The 21,835-nt window shown below is 50.7% G+C and overlaps 1 protein-coding gene across 1 annotated transcript in view; it reads left to right on the top strand.

Annotated features, from left to right (window-relative positions):
* The first annotated feature begins 2,989 nt into the window (after positions 1 to 2,989).
* ARMH4 (armadillo like helical domain containing 4) overlaps positions 2,990 to 21,835 on the top strand; it is a 56,889-nt gene continuing 38,043 nt past the window's right edge. Inside the window, exons 1-2 of the mRNA XM_044436260.1 lie at positions 2,990 to 3,094; positions 14,936 to 16,172. Of these exons, the coding sequence (XP_044292195.1) occupies positions 2,990 to 3,094; positions 14,936 to 16,172 (1,342 nt within the window). The remainder of the gene's footprint in view (positions 3,095 to 14,935; positions 16,173 to 21,835) is intronic.

Here is a 21,835-nt window from a genome sequence, read left to right as displayed (position 1 = left end):
TTTGCCTGTCCATCTTGGGCTGCCATCTCTCACTTTCAGCTTGTACTTCCTCTTGTTGCAGATTTTCTTGAGGGAGAAGACTGAGGCAAAGTAGGAATTGAGCGCCTCTGCCTTTTCCTTGTTGTCCATTATGAAGTTCCCTATGATTACTATATTGATCAACTATGGTACTATAGTTGGGGAAGGAGAAGGCTAGGAAGGTCACAAGGAACAGGGCTTGAGCCTGGTGGGCCTTAGAGATTTATGATGGAGAGTGTAGATGGACTAAACTTGTGTGTGTGTGTGTGTGTGTGTGTAAACACAAGGGAGGCTAGTCCCAAGGATAATTATCAATTTCAGGTGGGGAGCTTAAAAAGGCAGCTAGTTTGGGTATATTCAGGATGGACTCGGTAGCTTGCCTCTGGAGACCTTACTCTGATGACCTGGCTTCTTGACTGCCCCCAAACTAGCAGAGTAGACATTAAGACTGAGACCTGGAAGGGCAGCAACGAAGGAACTAGAAAAGATCATCAAGTGTAAGGAAATTTCACTGGAGGCCAAGGCGAAGGTCATCCACACCTTTGTATCCCTGATCTCTCTGTACAGGTGTGAAAGTTGGACAGTGGAGAAAGCTGGCAGGGAGAAGGCTGATGCATGTGAAACATGATGCTGGGGAAGGAGTTTGGTGACATACCCTGAACTGGCAGAAAGAGGATCAAGTGGGCCCTGGGTCAAATTAAGGCAGAGCTTTACCTAGAAACAAAAATGACCAATCTGAAGCTGTCCTACTTTGGGCACTTCAAGAGAAAGCAAAATTACCCAGAGAAGACAATCATTTAGGGAAAGTTGAAGGCAGAAGAAGAGGAAGACCAAGAGATGGGTGGACTCGGTCAAGAGAGCCACAGCCTCGAATTTAGAAGAGCTGACCAGGGCTGTCAGGGACTCTCATGTGTAGGGTTGTCACAAGGTTGGAGGCAACTTGATGGCACAGAACAACAACAGCCCTGAGACAGTAAGTAGAGGCCTTCAGAACAAAAAGATACTGTGAGGGTGCCCAGTTGGTGGTTCAAACTGGTTTAACTAGTGTGACTCCAACCTCAAAACAATGGGGGGCAGCAGCAGGAGGGGGCTATTTCCCATTCCTGGAGGCATCTGGAGGGCATCCGTGGGAAACGGACTGCTGGGCAAGAGGGGCCTTCAGTCTGATGCTGTCCTTATGCGCTTGTTTGGTCTGCAAGATTCTCTACAGCTTTTCTGATGGGGTGGGAGCACTCACTCCCGGTCACTCTGAGAAGCCCTTCCAAATATCTTCTTAGACCCACGTGCCATCTGTCATTCCCCTTTACTTGCTTTTCCAATACTGTACTAGTATTGGAAAAATATGCAGGGCAGCAGAGAGGGAAAAATAGCTTTGTGAGACAGAGAATGGACAGACGGTGGAATAAATTTAAGCTGAAAATGAGAGAGAGAGAGAGAGAGAGAGAGAGAGACTTTCTTTGCTGGTTTACTTCTGGGATGATTTTCTTTTATCTCAGGTCACTTCGTGGCTCCATTTAGTTTAGATATATTTTAAACATACCCTACAAGACCCCACGTCATGGCATTCAACCTAGAAGGCACCGTTTCAGGCTTTCTTCCCAGTTCAGCATTACTTGGGTGACCTTGGGCGGTTTGGAGAAGCATCTGGGAAGTTTTTACTCAGCACTTCTGGTTCCCAGGTCACAGCTGCTGACTTGATTTAACAAGGATGTTCTATTCCTGCCACCAGCAACGTGGAGCCAAAAAGCCAGCCTCAGATTTATTCTTTTCTGATCGATAAAAATGGAAATCGTAAGAATGTCATCTGCTGTGTTGCAAAAGGGATGGCAGAAGCGGAGCTGGCTGGAGACACGGCTCGGCTTGCAGGTTCTCCTTTGTTGGCTGGGATTTTTGGGAGTCGTAGTTCAGTACATCTGGCAGACACCCGGTTGGGAAGACTGGTGCAGTGGTTACAGAGTATTGGACTAGGACAGCCAACCCCAACCTGATGGTTGCCAGATGCTTTGGACTATAACTCCCAGAATTCCTGACTATTGGCCAGCTGGCCGGGGCTGGTGAGAGCTGAAGCCCAAAGTGTCACAGGCACCAAGCTGGGGATGGCTGGACTTGAACTGGAGTAGCAAAGTCCAATTCAAATTCTCATTCCACCAGGAAGCTCCCTGAGTAATCTTGGGCCAATCACTTACTCATAACCTACCCTATCTCACAGGGTTGTTCAGAGGAAAATTGGCTGGGAAAGGAAAGGATCCACAAGGCCTTGTGCTCCCTGAAGGAAAGGCAGGATGTAAGTAAGAAAGTAAGTAAATAAATACTCTAGTGTTTCAGTGTTTAAGCTTGAGTTAAAATTTCAGCCTTGGGAAAATATAGTTTAACCCATCTCTACAGGGATAAAAAAGGCTGATTTAATTTAAGGATTACCTTACAGATTAGTTCAAATAAGAACGTATAGCAGAAGGGAGAGTTTATGAAAACCGTAAGGTGTGATGCATACATGTGTTATTGCCATTGTGCTATGTTCAGGTTCCACCACTCCCCCCTTGCAGCAAACCGGTGGCTCACCTTTTAACTTCCATTTCCATTTTGTTCTGCAAGGCAGGTGAGGCTGAGAGCGAGCAAGCGACTGGTCCAAAGTCGTGCACTGAGCTTCATGGCCAAGCAGGGCCTAGAACCCGGGTCTCCCAAGGGCCAGTTCAGCATGCAAGCCACCTAGCCGCACCGTACACTGAAAGCGATGGGAACCCCTGCAAAGTCTCCGCAGGAGGGCTGGAGCTGCTCCGCGCATGCGTGTCTTCCTGTCTGCATTGATCTGCATAAGGTTATGAATAAATGTTGGGGCAGAGGAAGAACAATGAAATGAAACAATTGTTCACAGGATGGATCCCCCTGTGGCTGCTCCCGGATGTTTAATTAGACTAATTAGGAAGGAGTGGTCCAGGGCAAAACCACTCAAGGCATCCTGGGACAAGGAACAATGATGGTGTTTGCTTTGAAAAAGGACTCTGTCTTTGGAGTTAATTGGCACCCGTGGGTGCTGAGGACAGAGGAAAAAGATGCTCGGCAGCTCTTCAACTTGCAGGTGGGAATGGCAGACATACAGCAGCAGGTTTCCCTGAGCTGTGCCTTCCAGATGTATTAGACTGCATATTGGACTCAGATTCAGGAGACCCAGGTGCTGGTTCCCACCCAGCCTGAAATCGCACTGGGCCAGTCACCGACTCTCACCTAACGCACCTCGCACGGGTGTCGTGAGGATGACATGGAGGGAAGGAGGACCAGGTAAGTGATCTCCTACCTTCTTGGACTGTGGGCATACCTGGAAATGTGATCAACTGCAGTGGGCACCCTCAGAAAATGCCCAAATGGTGGGTCCCTTTTTTTGGGCTCCTGCCCTTTAGTATCTACAGAACTTCGTCTGCATCTTATTCAGAACAAATTGTACAGCTACTCTTCTCTGAAACACACACTTTGGCTATGGCAAGTAGAAGCTTCTTCGGGGAGGAGGTTGTTATACAGATAATTTTCCACTGGAACAGCCTTTAATATGCATTGGCGCACATGCACTTGTAATTTATACGATGGCACTTTTTAAATACTTGAAAGGCTGCTACATAGAGGAGGGCCAGGAGCTCTTCTCAACCATACCTGAATGCAGGATGTGGAATAACGGGCTCAGGTTCTAGCTTGACATGAGGAAAAACTTCCTGACCGTTGGAGCAGTACAGGAATGGAGCCCATGTCCTAGGGAGTTGGAGTTGAATGCTGGAGGCATCCAAGCTGCAGCTGGACAGCCCTCTGAGAGGGAGGGTTGAACTTGGAGTTCAGCAGGAGGTTGGACCCAATGGCCTTCCAGCCCCTTCCAACTCTACTGTTCCATGATTCTTAGAATTATTTACCTCCTTCGTGGAAATTAACCAACAGGGAGCTGTAACTGATTCTGCACACCCCTTTGATGGCTGAACAACTAGTATGTCAACACTGGAGGATAACCGCTACCCTCTTATAGTGCAACGGGTTGAGGACCTTATGACCCTTTTGACAGATGAATGGGCGACGTATTGATGCCAGTTGCATATGAATCAGGATAGTTGGTTTGTTTTTACTGAAATCTGTTTATAATGGCTGGAAATGTGTCTCCATCAGCCTCCTTTGCTATCCTCAGCTAGAAACCATGGACACCTTTTAGTGCTCATCAGTGGTACCTTCTCAAATTGGATGGAGGTAACTAGTGGGGTGCCAAAGGGTTGAGTCCTGGGCCCAGTGCTCTTCAACATCTTTATTAATTATTTAGATGAGGAAGTACAAGGAAAGATGATCAAATCCGCAGATGATACAACACTGGGTGGAATAGCAAACACCCTAGAAGACAGAATGGAGATCCAGGGTGATCTTGATAAACTTGAACACTGGGCTGAAAGCAACAGAATGAGATTCAATAAGGACAAGTGCCAAGTCCTCCACCTAGGAAAAAGAAACCAAATGCATCAATACAAGATGAGGAACACGTGACTCAACAGAACTGAAAAAGAAAACGGTATCGGAGTAATTGTGGACAATAGGCTAAATATGAGCCAACAATGCAACGCAGCCACCAAAAGGGCAAATGCTATTTTGGGATGCAAAATTACTTCCAAATCACGAGAAGTAGTAGTTCCTCTATATTCCTCACTTGTCAGACCTCACCTGGAATACTGTGTCCAGTTCTGGGCACCAAGAAAGATGCGGGTAAATTAGAAAGTGTCCAGAGGAGGGTAACAAAAATGATCCAGGGTTTGAAACGCTGCCCTGAGAGGAGACACTGAGAGAACTGGGCATGTTCAGCCTGGAGAAGATTGAGGGGGGACATGGTATCCCTCTGTAAGAACCTCAAAGGCTGCCACAAAGAGGGAGGTCAAGACCTCTTCTTGCTGATGCCAGAGTGCAGGACACGGAATTATCAGTTCAAGTTGTGGCAACCCAGATTCAGGCTGGGCGTCAGGAAAAGCTTCCTTCCCTGTCAGAGCAATACAGCAGTGGAACCAGCTGCCTGGAGAGGTGGACAGGGCTCTTCCACACGGGCTCTTCCACACGAGACGTCCAAAAAGAAATTGGACAGCCAGCTGAGTGGGATGGTGTGACTTGTGTCCTGAAACTGCAGGGGGTTGGGCTTGATGGCCTTCATGGCCCCTTCCAGCTCTACTATTCTATAATTCTATGAAACCAGGGTGAAAAGGTCCAAAGTTTGCATTGGAGACCGCTTCCTGGGCAACATCAGAGTGTGTCCACACTGCCAGGGCATTGGGTACCCCTGAGTTTCGGCTCCCTCCAGCACCAGCGCCACCTTTCCTTCCCCACATCAAGCCATTGAGCAAACGCAGTTGCCTGAACGTGGCCACAGACCTCCACATGGTCAGGAATCTAGGTTCCTGATCACGTGGATCTCTGAAACTACCTTCAGGTGGGCAGCCGCCGAGCTCTTGCAGTCCCTGCCTGCCAACATGTGGTGGTCACAGCTGGAGGAGGCAGCGTGGGCCCCGCATTGCTCTCTCCCTTCAGACTCACAAGAACAGAATACCTAAAGTGAGTGAACATCTCCCAAGCTTTGCTAAATTAATTTAGCATTTCTAATGGGAGAGGAAACAGCAGGTTAGATTCAGGCCTATTGTTACTGTCACAAGATAATTGTTCTGGAAGATACACAGCTGCCTAAAAACAGGACGTGTTCTTTCTCCAGTCGGCCTGCATATCCGACTGCTGCCGTGCTCCTGGATCTCTGGTACGTTTCCTTCCCAGCATTTGCCCCCAGCTCTTTTCACTGGAAGGCCAAGGCTCCAATGACAGTCTGTTGGTTTATTTTTCAGATTCACCTGCTGCTTTTCCCAGAGCTATCAAAGTGGTGGTCCTAAAATACAATGGCATCCGACGGAAAGCCCTCTGAATGGACCATCTATTCACATATATACCCACCTGCCCATTAAGATCTGGGCAGGAGGTCCTTCTACAAGAGCCATCCCTTAGGGGGAAAGAGGGATGGTAAATCGAAGAAGGGCCTTCTCAGCAGCTGCCCCTCAACCATGGAACATGCTCTCCAAAGAAATTCACCTGGCACCAACCTTGTTCTCATTTTGGCACCAGGCAAAGATGTTTCTTTTCTCAGAATATTTTCAAGGAAAGTCTTAAATTGTTATTTATTTTGACAGCTGTTGTTCTGCCTACTAGGTATCATTGCAACATCCATTTTTAATTTTGATTTTAGTGGATTTTATTGTTGATTTTAGTCATTTACTGTAAGCTGCCTAGAGGATCCACCTGGATTACTGGGCAGCATTCAGACGAACAAAGTGCCTGTCAAAGACAGCTCCATCCATTCAGCTCTTCCACAGCAGAGCTTCCTTTACGGAGCCCATCCATCTTCCAGCTGGTCTTCCTTTCCATCTTCTGCCTTTGACTTTCCCTAACAAGACCGTCTTCTCCAAGGAGTCTCCCCTTCTCATGGCGTGCGATGCAAACCAGTTCCGATCAACCAGACACTTTGCTATGGACCGCAACCTATACCCAGCTGGGCCATGCTTTCGGGAAGGCCACGCGAAGAGTTGTTTTAAGAAGGAGGCCGCCGGAGCACGTGGTCCCTTCGGAAGTGCCCTCTCTGACGAAGGCAGACATCAGGCAGGGCCAGGAGAGCTGTGACCTTCCCTTATTTCTGCTCTGCATCTGAATCCGACCTTCCTTCCATCACGGAATGCAGCCTGTCCCGCGTGAGGCGACCTCCCATCTGTCCAACAACCTTTCAGCAACCGCCTTTCTCTAAAGAGACTCGCGGCGCCTTCCAGCGGGGCTTGAGTGTGCAGCCGCATGCAACACTGGTGCAAGCTGTAGGACTTTTCCTAGCCTAGGATGGGGCCCTAAAACAGACAAACAAACACTGAAAACAAGTTAAAACCACTAGAAGATGCTGAGAAACAGCTCCGTAGCAGGCTGTTTATTATTGCTTCCATCTCTGATCCACCTTTCTTTTTCTTTCTTTCTTTCTTTCTCTCTCTCTCTCTCTCTCTCTCTCCTTCCTTCCTTCCTTCCTTCCTTCCTGTGTCTGTCTGTCTGTCTGTCTGTCTTTCCTTCCTTCCTTCCTTCTTTCTTTCCTTCCTTCCTCCTTTCTTTCCTTCCTTCCTTCTTTCTTTCCTCCTTCCTTCTTTCCTTCCTTCCTTCCTTCTTTCTTTCCTCCTTCCTTCCTTCCTTCCTTCCTTCCTTCCTTCCTTCCTTCCTTCCTTCCTTCCTTCCTTCCTTCCTTCTCCCCCGCTCCCCTCTTTCTCCCTTTCTGGAGCTGGCGATGCAGCGGCACAGGGCCCCGCGTCCCCCTCCCGGGCCCAGGGCAGCGCCAGGCGCGGGCGGGCCGAGGCGGGCCGTCGGGGCGGGCCGGCCGCGCGCCTGGCTGCCGCCTCTGCCCAATCCGCGAGCCGCGGAGGGCGCGCCTCATGCATATGCAAAGCGCCGAGCTCGCCCCGCCCCCGCCCCCCCTCCCAGGCGCCTGGCCATGAAGGCGGCAGCCGAGCAGCTGGCGGCGGGATGCGGAGGACCAGCGGCGCGCTCCTCGCGGGCGCCGTGAGGATGCTGCCCGGCTGAGCGGACGCTGGGCGCCCAGGTAAGGCCGGCCGCGGGCCTCGGCGCCCCTGCCCGCGCGGAGCGGGGAGCCCGGGCGGCGGCCCAGCGGGGCACCTGGGCGCGGGGGCTCGTCCCAGGTCGCCGTGCCCGGGCGCGGCCGGGGTGCGGGGACAATGGCGGGGCGCCGTCCTTGGCGGCCGGGGCGCCCCGGCGTGCGGGGGCCGGCAGGCCCGGCTGGGGGGGGGGGGCCGGCCAGCCCCCCCCCCCCCCCCGCCCCCCCCGGCCCCCGGAGTAACGGAGGCGGCCGCCAGGTCGGCACGTTCTTCTTGAGGCGAAGGGACGTCGCGCCGACCTGCGGCTGCAGCTGCGGCTCCTGCCTGCCGCTGTCTTTGTTCGGGGATTTGTCTCGCCTCCCTCCCCTCCGCTTTCTGGTGCAAAGCTCAGATTTCCCTCAATTCGCCTCTTTGATTTCATTCATTTCTCTCTGGGTCAGCAGCCTTGTGGAATGCCGCGGCTGCACGGGTCCCAACCTTTGCCAAAGCAGAACGAGCGAGCGTGGAGACCCTTCCCCCTCCTCTCCCTTTGTGCGTTTTTTTAAACTTTCTCTATTTTGCAGAAATACCGCGGAAAGGAGCTGGCCCGGCATCCTGGCATCTCCACACCCTCCGATTTTTTTTTGGCAAAGAGAACTATTTGATCTGTAATGTTCAGGCGGGCCGTGGGATTGATCGAGCCTGTGGTTGCCGGGGTGGGTGGGGAGCAAAACTTAACACTATTTGCCATTTGTCAGAGATGGTAGGTTGTTGCCACTTCCCACTTTAAAAATAACAGACGGTCGCACTCGGGCACACTGAAGTGCTATTTCGCATGAGACACATTCTCGGTTCTTTGCCTTTGCAATGTATTGGAATAAACGGTCCTCTTTCATTTCCAAAGGCGAATTTGCTGCGCTAGGAATCTGGTGACCTGCGATCTGCCACCAAAGAGAGATCTTTTCAGGTTCTCTGTTCTGTGCAACAAATACGAATCAGAATCACTAGATTTTCGAGAGTGGGGAGAAGGAGGTGCCCCCATGCCTTTCCTCAGCTTCCATTCCTCTCTGCTTAATTAAATTTGTGTCCTGTGCCCTCTCCCCGGTGGAATATTTTTGGTGCATTTATGATGAGTGAGATGCGGCTCTCACGGGTTCGGTGGATTCACAAGAGCAGCCAAACCAAATGCGACTCGCTAGCCACCCTTCTTGCGGAAAAGATCCCGGCTTGAATTTGTTTCTGCCTTTTTGTTAATCATATTGGTACCCTGCCTTTTCTTCAGGCAGTCTGGGTGAGTGTACATGAATGAGGAAGACTTTCGTCGCTGTCCTACTTTATTTTCACAACGACCTTGTGAGGGAGGCTAACCTCGATGGCGATTGGCTTAATATCATTCAGGGAGCTGTATGTGAAGTGCGGATTGGAACCCAAGTCTTCTTGCTCCATGTCGAACATGCTTACCTAGCACCATGCAACAGGTGCGACACGGTATTTTACCTAAAAAGGTTTCTTGGTGGATGATCAAGCGAGATCTGACCTTGTCCTAATCCAGCCCTCCCTAACCTAGAGTCCTCCATTTATCTTGGACTATAGTGCATCTCAAGGGCACTGTCTTTGGTAAGGCTTTTCTCTCATTTTCCTTCTCTTCTTGGCTTGTGGCTGATTGTCCAGGGGAAGCCGAAAGCCAGAACTAGAGATGTACTGATTTCATTGGATCGGCTCCATCTGTGCTTCATGGATTGCATAATGCTTCTTGTTCCATCGCTCTCTCGTTGACAGAATTGGGTTTTTTGTAAACTCTGCCCCTTTGCAAGTGTGCGAGGGCACGTGGGCACCGATGCGAACCTGTGCAAGCACACATCAGTGCTAGGCACACCTGTGCAAGTGCAGAAGAGTGTAACCCCCCCCCCCGCCCCTGAAAGATGTGGTCCACCGTGCAGCTTGGAAAAACCCAGCGCACTGAGGCATCCGTAGGTTGAATTCCCAGGTGCCCCAATTAATTTGAGTCCGTTCTCCAGCCTTCCTCCTCCAGACAAGTTCCTCTCCGTACTCTGGAAAACAGGAGGTTTTCTTGCCTGTCTCGGCACTGACCATCTGGCACCGAGCTCAAAGCGACTTTTTCCATGCAAGTCTTTTGCTTCCTCTGGGTACCAGCTCTCAGTTGTATATAATGCCCCGGGTTCAAGCTCCGTATCACTTACGACTGCAAAACAGTCTGCCTTCAGCACTGGGGAGGTGCTGCTGGTCAATGTCAACCAGCCTTGGTGACTGGGGATGGTGGGATTTGTAGTCCATCATCACTGGAGATTGCCAAAATGGAGGAGGCTGGTGTGGGCAATGAACCTTGATGGAACTCTTGTGCCTACAGCTGCTCCTGATGTTCCCATGACTATAAAATCCCCTGGATGTAGTCCCTGGAGGAAAGGAAAGAGAAAATGTGACCAAATGATCGACTCTAGCCAAGAGTTTATTTATTAATTCATTAAAACTCTTATATACCATCCACAGTTAGCCAAATGGCTCTCTGAACAGTTTACAATAAAAGCTAAAAAGACTCCAACATGATAAGCAATACAATCAATATGATATAGGACACCAGTCCCTATCTAAATCCTATTAAATACAAATACATAGATAAATAAATAAAGCAATAACCAGTAAACCATGAACAATAAACAATCCACAGTGACCCAGTGACAATATAAATACAATCCAGTATAAAGCAGCATGAAAAATTTAATAGTGGGAAAATAAGAAGGTTTTAGCCTTGTGCCAAAAGGTGTAAAGAGTTGGTGTCGGGCCCCCTTCTCTGGGGAGCGGGTTCTGCAGTTAGGGTGCCACAACCGAATAGACCCTTCCCTTAGTAGCCACGTTCCTTGCATCTTTTGGGGGTGCTCCCAGGAAAGGACCTCAGTGGGTGATCTTAGGATCTGGGCAGGGATATATGGGTGCAGAGTTGTGGGCCAGTTCACTAGGGATATTTTATTCCCTAGCTTTTTTCTCCTGGACTCTCTCCTACCACTGAGCAAAATGTCGGCACTGATTCATGCAGTGTCCTCTCATTGCACCATCCCATGAAACTCCTTGGCAGAAGATTCAGGACAGACATAAGTGGGAAGGACTTTCACACAATGCAGAGTTAACCTGTGGAACTCGCTTCCACAAGACCAAGTCCTGGCCAATCATTTGAATCTCTTTAAAAGGGAATTGGACCGATTCAAGGAGGAGGAGAAGGCTGTGCACCCTCCCACTCTGGATGGGTCTCTGTGACCTCCAGTTTCAGTTTCAGAGGCCATATTTTTATTTTATTTATTTCATGTCTCTACTGCCCTGTAGCTGAAGCTCTTTGAGCAGCTGACACCGACTGAGGTAGAAAGCCAAACAATAAAATGCAATACAAATAAGGTAAACCGACCATGTTAGAAAGCTTAAAATTGATTTTAAAATTTAAATGCCTCTGTAAACCAGTTGCTGCTGTTGCATGCAAGTCCTGGTTGTGGGTTTCCTGGTGAGTCACTGGATTCGCTGAAAACTGGACTCCGTGGGCCCCTGCGCTGATGCAGCGTGGCCCTTCTTATGTTCGTAACTCGCTGCTCTGGAATATGGATACTCTGGAACAAACCTTGTGTCTGGCAACGAACAGGGGTTGGTGGCTCACCTGCTGCCCCCCTCCCCCCCCATAACTAAACATTTGCAATCTGGAGATGCTAAAAAGGGCAGAGACATGTGGAAATGATCCGCCTTCCTAGAGGAAAGGTGAACATGTGCCACTGGCTATTATCGATCTGCTAATTTATACAATATACTCGTCTCCACCTTCTTCTAATTAGAAATCACTAAGGACGAAGATTTGCTAGACGAGCTGACATTCCTAAAGCTCTCCTTATTAGGGAGCGGAGAGATTTCGGATGATTTCAAATCGATAGGGGGACGTCCGCCCTCTTTCTCTTTTTCTGCATCTTATCTCAGCAAAAGCAGTTTGGTCCTTCCAATCGAGGGATGTGGAAGAAGCATGGTAGCCCCGTTCCCCATCTCCCAACCTTGTCTTCAATCGCAGTCCATCCTGCCCCTGGGCGTTGCACGATCCCTTTTTCTCCCAAGTTAGCCAAAGTGACATAGAAACATAGAAACAGAGCGAGTCAGAAGGGATCTCCCGTGCCATCTAGCCTGACCTGATTTTCCTCTTCCCCAGAGCCGCTGCATCACTGACATTCCAAACCTGACCCAAGACATGGGTCCCCCTGAGCAGTTGACACATGTGAAATTCTATGACCTCAGAGCAGTTTGGCTCATGGAGGGCCAACTCCAGCTCCCCTGTACCAGTTGCTGAGGAGCTTGGGTGGCAGAACTCTTGCAGCCCTCCTGCTTGAAGGGTCCTGTGAACCGCTGGTTTGCCACCCTGTGAGTAACTTGCTGGACTAGATGGCTCACAGGTGTGGAGGCGAGACGGAGGGAATGGGTCTTTTCAGCCTGGAGAAGAGGAGACTCAGAGGGGACCTGTTGGCGACATGCAGGTATGTGAGGGGGTGTCACACGGAGGTGGGGAGAGACCTGTTCTCCCCTGAGGAGGAGGGCAGGATGCGCTCCAGCAGAGCAAAGCTCAGGGATCCAAGGTTCAATTTGGATGCCAGGAAGCACTTCCTGACAGTCAGGACCCCGAGGGTGTGGAATGGGCTTCTTCAAGAGGTTGTTGAGGCCCCATCGGTGAGGGTGTTCGAGGATAGGCTGGACACGCACATGGTGGGCATGTTGTAAGCGGAGCCGGCTGGAGTCAGGGGTCAGACTAGATGGCCTGGGAGGCCCCTTCTGACTCGCTCTGTTTCTATGTTCAGGGTGTAGCATAGTTGGGCATTTGCCAAGGGCCACCCAGACCTTTGGAGGGACAATTCTCCAAACGGGGCCTTAATTCCACCCTTGCCTGTGCATTCAGGAAGATTAGATGTGGCCGAAGTGAACCCTTGGCTAACATGTTTCACTTCGACCAGGTTGGGGCCCTCAAAGAGATGAGGAGGCCATTACTGAGTCCAGTCAGACCTGTGGGGTGGCAGCACCCCATGGCTTCGCTTTCTTGTGCAGTCCTGTGTGGCCCCAAGATTTTATCTAAAATGGAATGTGGCGCTCAGGTAGACAGAGGTTCTGCGTTAGAACGGAGGGATAAGTTGCCTGGGAAGATAACTTTTTTTTTTTTAACGGTCAGTACACTTCACAGCCCTGCCTTTTATAGGGTCTTAGATTATGCTTTCTCCTTCCACTTGTAACCCTCTTGCATTTTCATAGTGCTCCTTCCACCTTTTCTTCTAGCATTGAAAAATCTGCTAAGGAGAGAAAGACAGAACCTTCTTGCTGAAAGCGAGAAACTCTTTCTCTGGAACCATCCCCAGAATTTTGGAACAATGTCAGAGGGGACAGACTGGAGGTGATCATTTCCTCCGAGGGAGGGGCCTCCAACCAGCCAAGTTTCAGGGACTTATGCAACACTTAGCCTATTTTGTTTTAATTATTGCGAATATTAATATGCTGTTTTGCCACCCAAAGATCGCATCCTAAACTGCACACCTGCTTTCCAGAAACATGTAAATGCCCAATTTAGATAAGAATTGGAGCAGCTGGAAATTCAAAACAGCATCGCTAAAATAATGAAATGTAAACACCATAAAAACATTGGTGGGCATGTAGGTCTTTAACTGGTTTCCTGAGAGCTCCTTAGGGTCTTGGCGCACCTAGCCCAGTATAGCCGACACGGACTGGCAGCACTTTCTTTCCAGAGATTCAGGCAGGAATCTTTCCCAGCCCTACCTTGAGAAAACAGGAATTTTTTTTGCATCCAGAGTTTGCCTAAGACAGATTTTGCCTTCTTCCCAGCTGCTGCCCCCTGGACCATTTTTACCCATTATTATTTCAAATAGCATATAAAGACAATAAAAAGACCTGGCCAAGCATAAAAGAAAGGCACCTGGATAGTCATAACAGGCTCCTGAAAGGTTTTTAAACTCTGCAAAGAGGGCTGTCTGAGCTTGGTGTTAAAAAGATGGCAAATTCGGTGCCAGGTGGCACCAGCGGGGTGGTTGTTCCAAAGATGGGGGGCAGATCCCAGATCTCTTTCTTGGCCAGTCGCTGCTGGCTTAAATCCTATCAGCTGATATCTGAAGCTGGCATTTCCCCGCAAAGTGCATTTCTTCATATTTGCATGGGGGCAGAAGGTCCATGGTCAGGAGAAGGGTGCGTGGAGGTACCCCGGGAGGCCAGTTCTGGCCCACCTGCCATGGGCCCCAATACAGGCCATGACCCCTCAATTGCACAATCTGTTTAAAGCTTTCAAGGTTAAGATCAGCACCTTGAACTGACCCTAGGGATGGAGGAGGATTATTTGTTTGTTTGCTTAGTCGCCAAGTCATTTCTGACCCTTCATGACCCCATGGACAGCATCCCTCCAGGCCTTCCTGTCCTCCACCATCCCCTGGAGTCCACTTAAGCTCACACCAACTGCTTCAGTGACCCCCTCCAGCCACCTCATCCTCTGCCCTCCCCTCCTTCTTTTGCCATCTATCGCTCCCAGCATCAGGGTCTTCTCCAGGGACTCCTTCCTTCTCATTAGGTGGCCAAAGGATTTGAGTTTCATCTTCAGCATCTGGCCTTCCAAAGAGCAGCCAGGGTTGATCTCCTCCAGGACTGACCGGCCTTGTGGTCCAAGGGACTCGCAGGAGTCTCCTCCAGCACCACAATTCAAAGGCCTCAATCCTTCGGCGCTCAGCCTTCCTTATGGTCCAGCTTTCACAGCCATACATTGCAACTGGGAAAACCATAGCAGGGATGGCACTTATATTAGAGAGCAAGCGCAGAGGAAGGCACTCTTTTTCTACCCACCAATAGCAATTGTCTTTTATCCTTTAACAAAGACGGTGAAAGCACAGGAGAACGTCTGGGCCCCACCCTTCATAATATCCTGTGAATGGGACAGGATGCCTGGGAGTACCATGTTCACAGTTGTGGGGAGCGGGTTCCACAGAGCGCAGCTGGATTTACTCACAAGTAAGCCTGCCTGGCACTGGGCTGCACACAGCTGGTATTCCAGGAGCATTCTCATAACTGACTCTTATTAAGTCTCACAGCTGATCTCTAGCAAAGGGCATGTTGCTCCTTTGGTGAAGGAATACGTCCATGGACGCCATCCAGAGTAAAGGCCGCATGTTGACCTTCTCACATGTTCAGAAGAGAGCCATAGCTGGTAGTTTAATTAAGAACGAGAGTTTAATTAAAAATGCTAATTTGGAAGGAAGCCGAAATGAGGGGTCTATTTTATTTCTTGCTTCCAGGGCTCGTGTGCCGTCACCGTTCGCTCTGCATGTTTCCGTGCAAACTTCTCTTCCAAGATGAGCCGCCTGATGGTGTCGGTGTGCTTGCCTGTCTGCCTTGTTGTGCTCAGCTCCAGCAGCCTGCAGTGCCTCGCTTCTCAAAACACCGAGGCGAGGGAGCTAAGGCCGCTTCGGCAGGCCTGGCCTGCGGGGCACGACCGCGAAGGCATTGCCAACAGGAGCCTCGCGTCCCCTGTGCACAGAGCCGCCGAAAACCCACACGATGCCGCGACGGAGCCCTCGGAGAGATCATTAAATGCCACCACCACCGTTAAAGAGACGCTGCAAAGCATCTTGGGCGTCCACAGCCGCTTGGGATCCCAGAGCTCAGGTGTTTATGCCAGTGCGGCCCCCGGGGGTCCCGGCGGGCCCAATAAAGAGCTGGATCGAAACAGGCCCCCTGAGACCCTGCTTGCTGCGGCTGCGACCACGCCAGACCCTAATGCCTTGGGGGCCGCTCAGGGCACCACCACGACAGGGACATGGGACAGGGACGGTGGTGGAGCAGGGCTGGTTTCCCCCGTGAACCTTGTGGGGGATGTTTTGACCCCAGCTTCCCAGGACCGAGGGAGAAGCGTGGGCCATTTGGGCAGCCCTCCGCCGTCCACGCAAGAAAGCGTGGCAAGTCTTCCTGGTACGGTAGCCGATCTTCAGGCCACTGACCCTTCCCTCCCCGTTGCGCCGTCCGCCCGTTCTGAGCGAGGGCCCCACGGAGGCGGCCTCTTGATTTCGGTGGGATCCGACGTGTCTGTGACCTTAGTTCCTGCTGACTCTGCCTTCAGCTTGGAAGCGGAAAACGCCAACAACCGGGGGCTGTGGAAAGATCTCCCCTGCACCACCACAGCGGTGGCTGCCATTTTGCCACAGACGGACAGCTGGGATGATACAAAACTGGATCCTGCTGGCCTGGCCGGGGCCGCGTGGCCCATGGGGGTGGACCAGCACCAGACCGTAACGGAATTTTCTCTGCCTGTGGGAAGGGAGGAAGAGGAAGATGATGTGAAAAGGGTGCTGCCTCTGGGGCTAGGAGCCCCTGCAGGGAAAGGAAGCAAAGGGGGCGAGGCGTGGTCCGGCCAAGCACTCGTGCAAGGGGAAGAGCCGGGCACACACCCCACCGGCCTGAATCCCGTCCGGGCCACGAACCCACCCATGGAGGCTGAAGCCCCTGCAGAAAGTGTCGTGGGAAAGGCCAGTCCAGGTGTGACCAGTCACCTTGGATGGTTTCCAGAGACTGGGACTACGACAGATGTGACCAAATCAGGTGTCTTCCAAACCCCGAGGAGTCCAGTGAGAGGTAAATCTGTCCCACTCTTTCCTTCTTCGTATTGCTTCTTTTTTTAGACAGTGCTTAGAACAGCTTTCTCCCGTTGGGCACCCTCCCAAGGCTGGAAGGCAACTTCCCGGGTTCCTAGCGAGCGGAGGCAACATGTTGCGGAAAGTTGACCTTCCTTCTTTCTTTCTTGCCCTTTGGATATCCATTCCATTGATTTTTCATTGGTCTGATTTGCTCTGTGAATTGACTGGCCCTTTGGCTAAGTCTTCCCACTCAGAAAGAAAGTCCTTTCATGATAAGCCCAGATTCTACTGTGTGTAAAAACAGCATCTGCTGAGCTATTCCGCCGAGCAGCCCATCATCCCCCTGATGTCGAGAACTGGCCAAAATCTCAAATTGTTCAGATACAAATTGCCCCAAGTACAGCAAATCAGCACATATCGAAAGTCCATAATTGGCTGTTTGCGCCAAGCCATGGCATGGCCTATCATCCCCACTCCTTCCCCAGATTTATTTATTTAGTGTTTTTGTATGCTGTCCCATCTCTTAACACCTTGGGACGGCTTGCATAAATAAACAAATATAATACAAAAAATACGGATTATACAAATTAAAAACCCGATTCATTCCGGCTGCAAATTAAAACCTATAGTAATATTAAACGTTATTAAAATATTGTTTAAATGAAAAGGTCTTAGCCTGGCGCCAAAAAACAAATAACGATGGTGCCAGGTGGACCTCTCTGGGGAACGCACACAGTGCTGAATCTAGGCACGCAGTGCTGACGCACAGTCTCCAGGCTTGCTGAAGAGCAGAGGCTCAAAAGTTATTAAGGCTTTTCTGTCCCATGAAAACATGGCCTCAGCGGCTGGCTGATGGATGCTAACAGTGCTCAGGTTTTTAGAGGAATCCTGCTATGGAGTTTTCTGTGTGCGGTGCATATCTCTTCCGTTATGGAAGGAGAACTGGAAAGGCACGACTGGAAATTATTGCATGGATCGTGGCCCTGGAGGGCGACTTTAATCCTTCTCTACTGGCCAGGTGGGCATAGGAGCGAGGGTGCCCCGTGCTGCCGTGGGCTTGTATTGTCCTACAAAGCATCTTACCTTCAGAGAACGCCCTCTCAGCTTTTCATCCCGTCCTGCAGGATTAATGGCACATGTTTCTCATTTTTCTAATCAAGTTTTCTTTGTAATTGTAAAAGCTGCCTTGAGTGGCAGAAAAGCTACATGTCAGATCTAGAAATCCATTAGTCCTGATCTAAGGCACAAATGACCTGGGTCCAAGCCCCACACTGGAAGATTCCTCTAATAAAACACTAAAGCTTCCAGTTTTGAGCAGAGCCGACTGGAGCCAGGGGTCAGACTAGATGGCCCCTAGACCCCTTCTGACTCGCTCAGTTTCTATGTCTTCCTAAGGTCAAGCTGGACCAGGACAACATGGAATGAATTTGCTGGTCTCAGGCAATCCAGCTTCCCCGTTTGGATTTGCGCTTATTTCTTTATTTATTAGCGTTCTATCCCACTTTTTCCTTGCAGCAGACTCAAAGCAGCTTAGATTATTCTTCTGCTGCTGCTCTCAGTCTTATCCCCACAACAACAGCCCTGTGAGGTAGGTTGGCCTGAGAGTGAGTGACTGGCCGAAGGTCATGCAGTTGTCTCCATGGCTGAGCGGGGACTCGAACCCGGATCGCCGGAGTTCCAGTCCCACGCTCTTAACCTCTTCACCACACTGGCCTGAGGGACCAAAGTGTGGGCTCCTGGGGGCACTGGGACAATTTGGGACATGGCACGGCATTGCCACTTTAAAGAAAAAAAAAAAACCCATACAAGCTTTTATGGACACTGTTTACTTCACGAGATGCATGAAACATTAACCCGAAACAGGTAGCTGCTTCTCTTTGCATTTCAGCTCTTTCTGAAAACAGTTTTCCTCTCCTCCAGTCCTCTGGAAAGGTGTATATACTAACCGCGTCTGCCAAAATGCGGTTAGTGTCACGCAAGGCATAAAGTAGACACGTGCCTGTGAAGTCTTTGCTGCAGCATCACACGGTTGTCCCTTCGGAAATTGGAGCAAACTGTGCATAGACCGCAATTCCCCTTATGCTTCAGCTGGGAGTCAGGGAGAGTACAGTTTCCCCATCTATTCTGGAAATGCTTCTGTTTCGGGGAATTTAACTCCCCTAGCTGGGCAGCAGGGATATTACCCTGCCAGCGTGGAAAGGAGAGAAGCATTGACCTTCAGGAGCATCCGTGGTGGGAATTTTGCAGTCAGCTCAAACTTCTGCATCCTGGCTCTGGCGCATGTGGGGTGATTTTTATTTTGGCTGTTTATATGCCACTGCAGGTCCTCCAAAGAACTGCTTTGAGAAAGCGGAGCAGAATAAACGCATTCTGGAAAGTCTCGTGGCAGAGGGTTGGGTGAGCCAGTCCTGGGTGAACTGTTGAGACAGAAGCCTCTGCAAATCACTTGCTCTGGCTTTTCGGGGCAGGCGGAACAATCTGTGGGGATCATGGGAGGATAGTGGCGTGTGAGACAGGCAGATGCAAGGAAGGAGGCAGCTTGGTGCAGTCTGGAACCGCTCTCTTGCCACGGCTGTCTGCAAAGATGGCACATTTTTGTCAGGGTTTCTCCCGTTGGGAAGACTCGATGGCAGCTGTGAGACAGGATCGCCGGGTTCAGTCAGGAAAGAGCCCTTTCGCCTTGAGCCTCAGCAGTTTTATTGAAAGATCACCTGGGGCCCCTGCAGTTACTTCTGAAAGTATGCTCCTGGGTGGTGGATCTCCCCGCCAACTACAAGTTTTTAGAACATACACAGAGTGTTTTATAGCCTGTGAGTCACATGGGCCCAGCAGTTGGGCAGTGGATGGCGAAAGAAGGGGAGCACAGTCCGAAGAAGGTGAGGGGTCTGCAGAGGGGGCTCAGTACAATGCCATTTGATTGCAGGATATTCACATAACCATCATGGGATTATTATGAGCCTTGGCATACAAATGAGGGTGATTGCAATGCTGTTAACCTGACACTCTTATCAATTCTGACTCTTCAGCAAAACAATAGCCCTGGCAGCCTCTAGGCAAGCTATCAGTTCCCACTTCCTAAACTAACAGCAAATGCAAACAGTAACCTGGCTTGGAATTCTGCAGCTTTCTGAGAAAGGGGGTGCAGGTTTGATTTTATAACACAAACACATATGCAAGCAACGCCTTTCTGCCAGGGTTTATCTGAATTTTCCCAACACTTGCAAGCAAAATACAGGCCAAGAAAGAGATTTCTTTAACGTTGGGTCTAGCAGGCACATCTTTTTATTTATTTATTTATTTAAAAATTTCTATGCCTCCCCATTCGCCGAAGGCTCGGAGCGGCTTACAAAACATCAGTTAAAATATAAAATACTAAAAATATAAAACACATTAACATTATAAAATAAGTCGCCCTGGCCGAAGTAAGCAAATAATATTAGCAATTAAAATGACGTTTGAATAAAAAGGTCTTTGCCTGGCGCCGAAAAACAAATAACGACGGCGCCAGGCGGACCTCTCTTTTTCCATACGTTTTGACCCTAGATTAGGTGCAGGGCCCCTACCTGGATTGGGACCCTAATATTAGGGCAGGGGGCTTTTGTGATCTTATCGGCACCTACTCTGGAGTCAAAATGGAAACAATTCACAGCTGCTAGACATGCTTCAAAGCAACGGCTGTTTTGGTCCTCAGGGGCTTTCACCAACAGACGAAAGAAAAATCTCGTTTTCTTTTTAAATGCATTACTGACCATGCAAGGCTGTGTGATGGGGTGGATCAACGGTTGGATTCGGGAGACCCGGGTTCAAGTCCCCGGTCAGCTGAGGGGCTCACTGGGTGACTTTGGACCAGTTTTGGCTCCGAGGGCCACCCAGGGCATCAGCAGGTGAGCTGGCGCGACATCAGCGCCTGCGTGAGGACACTCCTGTACGCACGCACACAGGCCCCACTGGGGTCGGGGAAGGCTGTTTGAGGGGATGCTGGGAGAGCGCGGGAAGGCCCTTTTTGCTGACCCAGCAAGGTGGTGCATCCACTCTGGATTTCAGAAGGAACTTTGCAGGCGCTGTCTCCAGCGCCGAACCCAACTTGGCGACGGGGCTCAGGAGGACAGATTCCGCCTTTAAAGGGCAGACTAGGCGCTGGAGTGGCTGCTGGGGCCAGCGACCTCCAGTACGTGTTTCAGGGTTGCCAGGGGAAGGAGGAGCCCTGGGTGACCTTGGCAATTGGGAGCCCGGGAACCGCTCTGAGCGCTGCAGGCAGCCTGTGGGCTGGGAGGGGGGAAAACGGCTGCTTTGGGCACTTGATCTCAAGGACTGTGGGCCGCGGGGGGGGGGGGTGCAGAGGAACTGGGATTGGAAAGTGAAGCAGAACAGCAGGGAGCCTGGGAAGGTGGGCCACGCTGAGACACTGAGATGAGAGACGGAGGCGCTTCCCTCAAGGCCAAGTTGGGCAGGCAGTCCCTGGGAATAGCCAAGGTGTACAGCTGGCGGGAGGGGAGGGACTCGGGGCAGGGGAGTTTCTGGGACTCTTGGCTACCTGCTGCACCCCTAGCAGAGGAGGACGGCTGAATTAGAGGATCGGCGTGCTTTCTTTCAGAAGGACCCTCCCGAAGGGATCAGGCCCAGGCAGGCTCATAAGGAGAGTTCCTGGAGGTGAATACTAGATTGTCTTCAACAAACCACTCAGAGATTCATTCGGTCAGCTTTTTGGTCAGTCAAGAACACGTTGCAAGCAAAACAGACTGGCTTCTCAGTGCAGGAAGGAGGATCCCCGGCTTGCGACACCGTGGGCCACGGATTGCCCACCTCTGTGTGAATGCCACTGAGCGAGATCTGATTCTAGCCCAGCTGTCGTGTTCTGGTCAGTCACGCATTTTGAGCAACCGTGCCGAAGGCCTGGGGGCAGAAAGCCCTTGCGATCTTCCAGGTGTTCAGTGGGAACACTTGAAAAACGGGACTGGTTTTTGGGGTGAGCCTGAGGGGGCTCGCACATCACTAGAGAAAACTTGGCTACCATTCCAGGACAGGACTGCGCTCACTCCAACTGATCTCCCAACTCCCTGCGCTTTTTCTCTCCCTTCGCTGCAACTTAGCAGGCCAGATGTGCAACCGCCGTTGGTTGGCCAGGGTTCTACATCTCTCCTTCAGACCGTGGCGTCCAGGATGTGCAGCTGGGCCAATGTTTTTGGTGCAAAAAAGCACCTGCTGCACTCCCACATCCCTGTGCAATCACAAAGAACTTGGGGGAAATCGCAAGAACGTGTTCCTACATTTCCGATCATAATTCGCAGGCCCCTCGTGCAGTACATGGTGCTGTTCGAAGCCAGTTTCCTGTGTCGGTGGCCCCCATTTCCGGTGATGCATCCTCAAGCCAGCCACGGGAATGTGTACCTGTGAAGTGCCGGTGTGCACCCAGTTACCAGTTTTGGAAAGATCTCTTTGAGAAAGTACCTGCAGCAAAGCCCTGCGTGTGAGGCACACAGAAACGAAGGGCGGAATTTCATCAGAAATAAAGGGAGGCATTTTACACAATGCTGTACGGCATGTGCCTCCGTGCCTTCTTGCACA

This window comes from Varanus komodoensis, unplaced genomic scaffold (assembly GCF_004798865.1).
Source record: "Varanus komodoensis strain SLA01 unplaced genomic scaffold, ASM479886v1 scaffold3, whole genome shotgun sequence".
In the NCBI taxonomy this organism is placed as follows: domain Eukaryota; kingdom Metazoa; phylum Chordata; class Lepidosauria; order Squamata; family Varanidae; genus Varanus; species Varanus komodoensis.
The sequence above is the reverse complement of the archived record's forward strand: the minus strand, read 5'-3'. Positions and strand labels throughout refer to the sequence as shown.